At 37.4% G+C, this 8,476-nt stretch overlaps 1 protein-coding gene across 1 annotated transcript; it reads left to right on the plus strand.

Moving 5' to 3' along the window:
- The first annotated feature begins 5,693 nt into the window (after positions 1-5,693).
- LOC137397340 (uncharacterized) lies at positions 5,694-7,631 on the plus strand. Its single transcript, XM_068083631.1, has 2 exons — positions 5,694-6,173; positions 7,599-7,631. The coding sequence occupies exons 1-2, from the start codon at positions 5,694-5,696 to the stop codon at positions 7,629-7,631; spliced, it is 513 nt and encodes a 170-aa protein (XP_067939732.1).
- The last annotated feature ends 845 nt before the right edge of the window (positions 7,632-8,476 follow it).

The following is an 8,476-nucleotide window of genomic DNA, read 5'->3' on the forward strand; positions in this document are numbered from 1 at the left end:
CTGGCTGGCATTCATTCGCGTAGGGTTTCTAAGTAGGTCAGCCGTTGTCTGTCCCTGCTCTGTTTTTCTTCAATTCTCCTTGTCACTGTCAAGTTCTGTAGACCTCTTTTTCTATTATGTGCTAGAAAAACTCTATTTTTCTTTTCATGATTGTTTTATTAAGTTCCTTCTCTGCCCTTTATAATACTTCCACATTTGTGATGTGATATTTTAAACATTCACCTGCAACTGTACCTCCGCTATACTTGCACCATACTTGGGTTGGAACAGCAGTTTTATTACAGCAATTTGCATACACAAAAGTCAGTAGCTCATCTTATCTAAAGTCAGTTATCTAAAGTTAACTAAACATTTACTGGTTGGGAAGAATATTTATATTCAGCAAAATGTCTAATACTGCTGAGAATGCTTCATTGATATGTTTCGTATGAAATTTTCAAAACAAAAGCTAATGATTCACGCTAAGGTAGGAAATTAAATAAAAGCCTGAGTTATTTGTGTTTCACACATATCATCTCCAGCAGTGTCAGCGTGTAAGGTCATATGTGATACTTTGCAGGAGATGCTATGGGTTTCACACATAGCATCTCCAGCAATGTCAGCATGTAAGGTCATAAGTGATACCTTGCAGGAGATGCTATGGGTTTCACACATATCATCTCCTGCAAGGTCAGCGTGTAAGGTCATATGTGATACCTTGCAGGAGATGCTATGGGTTTCACACATAGCATCTCCAGCAATGTCAGCATGTAAGGTCATAAGTGATACCTTGCAGGAGATGCTATGGGTTTCACACATAGCATCTCCTGCAAGGTCAGCGTGTAAGGTCATATGTGATACCTTGCAGGAGATGCTATGGGTTTCACACATATCATCTCCTGCAAGGTCAGCGTGTAAGGTCATATGTGATACCTTGCAGGAGATGCTATGGGTTTCACACATAGCATCTCCAGCAATGTCAGCATGTAAGGTCATAAGTGATACCTTGCAGGAGATGCTATGGGTTTCACACATAGCATCTCCTGCAAGGTCAGCGTGTAAGGTCATATGTGAGCAAGAGTATGTCTAAGATCTCAGAGACTGATAAATTATTGAACTCTGTTTTTTACAGTTATGTATTATAGCAGTATGAATATTTTCTTATTTTCCTAATGAGCTGTTTCTATCAAAGAATGCTGTTAAACCTGACACGAATATACTTTTAATGGTAGTGAAAATTGTGCTCAAAGCACTAAGTTTTTATCTATCTATATATATATATATATATTATATATATATATATATATATATATATATATATAAATCTCAGATTTTGTGTGTCCTTTGTTTGTCCAGCTATAGCTATCAAAATACTGGAATGAAGAATCTGTATCACAGAAGATTTTATCTCAGAAATTCCTGTTCGATACCAGTATCATTGTATTCAGAGTTTTAAAGGACTTTCTGCAATTTTTTCTGTAAATGTTTCAGGTATTTTTGCTCGGCCGCTATTTTTTAAGCTACAAAATTATTGCAGTATTTCAGCACTCAGATTTTTGATTTTAATACAATAAAACAAATAAAAATATTAATCATACAATGTATATCAAGATGTTATGTATCATTATTTATTGCAGAAACGTCGGTATTACCTTTGTAAAGTGTTTTATATAAGCTATGAGAAACTATCACATAAATATCAGTCTACAAAGGACAGAATAAGAGAAGGAATCCCAAATTCAGGACAATATAACTCCAACAAAAGTGAAAATTTATCACTTCTAAACGTAGTCAAATTATGTTGTCAGAAACCTAGACAGCTACACTGACATTCTATAGCACTACTCTGCTTCCTAATATTGCTCATGATAAAAAAAAACACCAAGTCGTGACATATTATATTTCATTAAATTTTATGTCACTTGTTAAAACATAGAATATTATTAATTGAACTAAAAAATATTGCATTACCTATGAGAAGCACTCAAATTTTAAAAACTATTTGATTGCCATTTGAGCAATAATCTCCATATGTAAGGTTCACAGGCTTAGCAAAAACCAACATACTGTCTAACCAGCATGCATAATCATTTTTGCTCTTAGCAATATAACGAGGATATTGCTGCGCAGCACCAAGCCGCTACGATGACACACCAACCTCCCCTTTGCCACCAGCTTTCACCACCACAGCGATACACGCCCACAGCAGAATGCTGTCACCAATCTCACGGCAGTACAAATCTGCCAACCCGTAGGCAAACTAAATCAGCAGCCTCACTGCGGCCCAGTGGACTCTCGTCCGATCTCCACAGCGCAAATCGCTTGTCAGTAGAAGCACGGCAAGGCAGATGATCAGCTCACTTGCTCTCTTGCTGAGCCTTCTGCCAGGCATCTGTTTAACGCCCGCTTATATAGCCAGACCTGTTAGTCCCTTGGCTTTCCTGTGAAAAGCTAGCTTTTAGAAGCCCTGGCTTTTCTTGAAAGCTAACCCTGGCTCTCCATGAAAGGCAGGCCCCGGTTATCAGCTAATCACTAGGAAGCCACGAATATTTACATAATATCCCACATTTGCGTCAACAAAATTTTAGAAAATGTGCTTAATGAAAACCAAACACTACCAACTATTTGTTAGTATTGGATAGGTAATTGTCCAATCACCTGAAAGATTCCGTTGGCGGTTGTGATAGAGCTCTCCGATATCTGCTACATGATGCCATTTCATGTGATCTCTCACAGCGTAGCAGGTTTGATATGGGTTGTAACCATTAAGAATATTATAACATAAATTGCTGCCTTATTTAACAATGACATGCCTATAATACCTTCATACCAGCATGAGTATTGACCACATTATCAGCATGCATAGTCAAGTTAAATATTTTAGATACAAAATTCCTCTATCTATTTGGATGTTAATAACATTTACCCTCATTTTTATCTAGATATTAACAACTCAACACTTCCTTTGTATCTAGATATTAACAACTCAACACTTCCTTTGTATCTAGATATTAACAGATCAACACTTCATTTGTATCTAGATATTAACAACTCAACACTTCCTTTGTATCCAGATATTAACAGATCAACACTTCCTTTATATCTAGATATTAACAACTCAACACTTCCTTTGTATCTAGATATTAACAGATCAACACTTCCTTTGTATCTAGATATTAACAGATCAACACGTCCTTTGTATCTAGATATTAACAGATCATAACATATTTTGCATCAAACTGTAGTTTTAATACAAACAATAAGTAAAACAGCTTTTAGTAATTTTCTGTATCTCATTAATAACAGCTCTTGAAGCTTTTTTGTTATTTAGATATTAACAGAACGTAATGTTGTTTTTTTCTGTCTGTATATTACTAGATTGTAATAATTTATTGTTGTCTGGATGTTAACGTACTATAACTCTATTTTGTTATATAAGTATTAACAGTTCGTAATGCTTTTGTGTTATCTGGGTATATAAAGATCCTAAAGCTTGCTCATTATCTAAATATGAAAAGTTAATATGCTTTGCTTTCTTGTTATCTGGATAATAACAGTTCATAACTCTCATTTGTTATCTGGGTATTAACAAATGGGATGACCTTCTTGTCATCTGGATATTGGAATATCATTACAAAAATTGCCATTGTGATATTGAAAGTTCACAGTGCTGTTTTTAAATGAAAACTAACAGTTTTTAGTTGAAAACAGTTTTCAGACTTTCTTTGTGTCTGGATATTACCACTTTTTAAAACTTTCAGATAGGGTGGTTGCCTTATCAGTGTTAGTTTTTTTAAGTTTAACAAATGAGATAAAACATAAAAATTGCTTTATTTCGCTGCAAGAAAAACAACTCTAAAAGCTCCTTTTAAATGTATTGCGCATGTGGATATAGATAAACTAACAACTTATAGAAATTGTGTAAAGTTTCATGTTTCATCAATATTAAAAACTTGCAATACACGTCATTTCTAATGTACAATATTAGCAGCATATAATAGTCTTTGAACATTTAGGTTTTAGAAATTTTAGAGATCACAAGTGGAGTGCCTTTAAAAGACATGGTCTAAAATTTTCATCAGTGTTTGATAGTGTAAATATTATAAATTTTATAGATGGCCTCGCCTGCAAAACTGCTTTTCTCTGTTTAAGTAATCTTTTTTTATTCACTGTTAAATGCATAGTGCATAATTCAAAGTTTATGAGTAGACCAGAGCTCCGCAGCGGCCCTGACCGCTGTTCAGCCACGAGGTTTTTCAGGAGTGCTGAAACATATATTTGTTGAGAATTTAAAAGCTCACCTGTTCTGTTCAAATAAAAGTTTCGTAGTGATATTTTTACTATTACTAACACCGTATTTAACATGCAGAATCTAACCTAGATTGTTAAGATGTTACCGAGCTGTGTAAAGCATTCAGAAATTTTATTACTAGTAGCTTTAGTGCTGCTGACTGAATTTTGCTGACTGCAGTATTTTTCATAAATTGAATATAATTATTTTACATGATTCCTGTCTTTTCATTTGTTGTTTTTCTCATTCATTGTTTTATCTTGTTTGGTGCATGACTCTTGTTGGCCTCTTTGCAGAGCAACCCGATTGTAACAATTAAGTGTTGTCCTCTTCAACTCCTAAAGTATGAAGACCATAAGCAAACGGTCAACACTTTCATATAACCTGTGAATAACTGTGTTTTATACATGTTTCAAAAGATCTGTGTAAGTAGTAAACTTAAAATATCTTCTAATGTAGTCAGACAGTATTCTCCATGAGTGCTCATTAGTCTAGAAAATGACTTAGATTGTTTGAGTTAGATTCTGCTGTCACTATCTGTCAAATGCTGGCTCAACCCATTTTACTAGGGCAAGGTCTTAATAGTATTTTTACAGAATTCAATTGGTGAAAATATTTCACTTGATAGCTACAGCAGAACTTGCTACAACCTTGTTCTATAGCTTTTCAGCAGGTAGATGTGACAACTGTACTTTTATCTTAAGTCTGTCTTTTCTAATAAAAGAGAGTTTTGTCTGATGTGTTAATTTACAAAAAGAAAAAGGGAAATAGCTCTTTCATTTATTACCACAAAGGCAAATACACTCTGAATTATTTCATGATGTAGACATCAGTAATTTTAATGTGCTTTAAGGTTGCATATTTATGATGTTGTGGTCCTCTAAAATTGACTGTCACACTCAACAATGGCTGTTCATAACCATCTCACTTATTAGCCCAAAGGCAACTACACTGAGTATTATTTCATGATGTAGACATCGGATGTAATGTGCTTCAGTGTTGCATATTCATGATGTTGTTCTTTTAAATTTTGACTGGCACACTCAATGTTCTGTTACTGTTGAACTTTTTAAAAAACCTGTAATGTACCAATGTTTGTATTCTTCGATTATTCATGATCATCACACCTGTATGTCAGCTGATGCAACACATTATGTGAATCAACAGTTTTTACAAGCTAGTGCAGAAATGTTTCCTTGTTATGCTTTCAGTGTGGCAATCTATAATATTGTTTGCCTTATTGTGTGTCGTTTGATTCATCGCTGACTTGTTTGTGACAAAATCTTTCAGTGAAATAAACTAGTCTAGTCTAGCACAGCAAACAGTCAAGAAGCTCCCTGTGCACTTCTAATGATAATTAACGTATAAATGAATACATTAAATTGGCGACGAAGGAAAAAGTTTCTACGCTAGACTGGTAAAAATGGCAGCAACAGGTGCAACCACAGCGTCAGCGGTTCCGGTGTTTGGTGGGAAGGTGGAGACGTATTTGGAAAAATTGGACAGTTATTATGCGTTTCATGGAACCAAACCGGACAAGAAAAAACATGTGCTCATCATGGGACTGTCAGAAGAGCAATATGAAACGCTGGCCTGCCTAACTGCACCAAGGAAGCCAAAAAAAGTGGATGCAGAGGATTTAATTGAGCTGCTGCGAAGGCATTATGGAGCAACAACGAACAAGATGATGGAGCGGGCGAAATTCAGAGAGGTGAAAAGAGGTCTATCAGAGTCAGTTTCAGAGTTTGTGCTGAAACTACAATCTCAAGCTCGAACGTGTGAGTTTCAGGCTAATTTGGAAGAAAATCTGCTAGAACAGTTCCGGATAGGTGTCAATAGTAAGACAGTTCGGGACAGGATTTCAGCAATGCCAGCTGACAGGCAAGCAGACCTTTCCGAAGTGGTAGCCATAGCTCGACAAGTGGAGATTGGGGAGAAATTAGACTCGATGAGTGTCACCACCCCACCCGCAGTTTATGTCTCAGCTGTAAGGAAGCAAAGAAGGCATGGTAAGAAATCGTCTACTCCTAGTTCTACTGTTAAGAAGAAAGCATGTTTCCGGTGTATGAGCGAGAAACATCTTAGCAGCAGTACAGATTGTCCAGCCCTGCACCGTAACTGTAACACATGCCACAAAAAGGACACTTTGCGGGATCTAAATTCTGTAATGGAAAACCCAAAAGGTCTACTACCGTGTCCGCAGTAAACAACCCCGAGTCAAGCGATAGCGATATGTATGCCATTCAGCACATTAGAAGTAAGATGCCTAGATGCTACATCAACATTATGGGTGAGAGAATTCCATTCATTCTTGATACTGGAGCCTGCAGCAATATTATTGGTGTTGACACTTATAATAAGCTGAAGTCCAAGCATAGCATCTTACTGCAAGCTGTCAATGATGATGACAATCTTTTTGGCTATGGCAGCAAGAGAAAATTAGATTTGTGTGGGTCATTCAGTGCTATTGTTCAATGTGGTCATAAAACGGCACATGCTATTTTCTATGTTTACAATGGTGTGGCTAAATGCTTGTTATCACATGAAACAGCTGTTAGTCTGTCTTTAGTGTCATATAGTGATAATGTTTTGTGAAACATTTTGCCTGGCAATTCTGATGACATAATTAAAAGTTTTCCGACAGTTTTCCAAGGTTTGGGTAAGCTGGTAGGATATCAGGTCAAATTCCACATAGACCCTACAGTAGAGCCAGTAGCTCAACCTCTTACGAGAACACCTTTTGGAGTCAGGGAGGGGTTACGTAGGAAATTAGATGCTATGGTGGGTGAGGATGTCATAGAGCAGGTTGTGGGTGTCCCGTCCCGATGGAGCAGTCCCCTGGTGTGTGTACCTAAAGACAATGGTGACATTAGGGTAACTGTTGACATGCGAAGGGCAAATAAGGCAATTACTCGTGAACGCCACCCCATTCCCACAATCAAGGAAATGCTTGCTAATTTAGAAGGAGGGAAGGTTTTCTCTCGCTTAGATATGAATCAGGGATTTAATCAGGTAGAATTGGAGAAAGAATCAAGGGATATTACCACTTTCTCCACTCCATTTGGCCTGTATCGTTACAAGCGGTTGACAATGGGAGTCAATGCTAGCCCGGAATGTTTTCAGTATATCATCCAGCAGGTTTTGTCAGGTCTAGAGGGTGTACAAAACATGGCTGACGATATCTTTTTACAAGCTAGTTCGGTAGAGGAACATGATATAAGGTTGAAGGCTTTGCTTGAGCGACTCAGAGACGTTGGTATAACCTTGAACGCGAAGGAATGCCAATTCCGTTGTAGCAAGGTTAAGTTTCTAGGTTTTATTGTCTCAGATAAAGGTATATCGGCAGATCATGAGAAAGTAGAAGCGGTAGTTAATTTCAAAGCCCCACAGAATGCAACTGAGTGTAGAAGTTTCATGGGTCTGGTGAACTTTGTGGGCCGCTTTCTTCCTGATCTTGCAACTGTGTCAGAGCCTATACGGAGATTGATGCATAAGAATGTTGTGTTTCGATGGGCAAGTGAGCAAAAGAAAGCGTTTGATAAGATCAAACACTTGATGAGCAATGCAGAGACACTGGCACATTATGATGCTAATGCTAAGACGAAATTAATTGCTGATGCATCTCCATTTGCTTTAGGGGCAGTGCTTGTACAGACACAGCATGGGGTTAACCAGGTGATTGCTTACGGTCATAGATCACTTTCTGATATCGAGAAGCGTTACAGCCAAACTGAGCGTGAGGCACTCTCATTGGTGTGGGCGTGTGAACATTTCAGGCTATATTTGTTGGGCACAGAGTTTGAGCTGATAACTGATCACAAGGCTTTGCAGTTTATTCTCAACAATCCTTGTTTTAAGCCAGTGCCTAGGATAGCGCGATGGGCATTGAGGTTGCAGTCATTTAGGTTCAACGTGGTGTATCAGAGTGGCAAATCAAACATAGCAGATCCATTGTTTAGGATGGTGAATTGGGTTGGTGATTCTCTATTTATTAGCAATATTACAAGTGAGAGTTATATGGAATACACAGCTCGTGACTCTGTTCCGAAAGCTATGACATGGAAGGAAATAGTTGACCAGTCTAATCAGTGTGAGGAAATCAAGCTCTTGAAACAGGCCATTTATAGCAATGATTTTGGGAGTTGTCCTTCTTCATTCAAAAGTGTGTCTATTGAGCTTAGTGAGGTTCAGGGTGTTCTACTGAGA

Source organism: Watersipora subatra, chromosome 5 (genome assembly GCF_963576615.1).
Source record: "Watersipora subatra chromosome 5, tzWatSuba1.1, whole genome shotgun sequence".
Taxonomy (NCBI): Eukaryota; Metazoa; Bryozoa; class Gymnolaemata; order Cheilostomatida; family Watersiporidae; genus Watersipora; species Watersipora subatra.

Excerpts from the sequence above, each read along its gene's own strand:
- LOC137397340 (XM_068083631.1), top strand. The coding sequence starts at position 5,694 with ATGGCAGCAACAGGTGCAACCACAGCGTCAGCGGTTCCGGTGTTTGGT. Across the intron at positions 6,174-7,598 it reads AAGCAGACCTTTCCGAAGTG|ATAAAGGTATATCGGCAGAT; the intron begins GTAGCCATAGCT and ends TTATTGTCTCAG.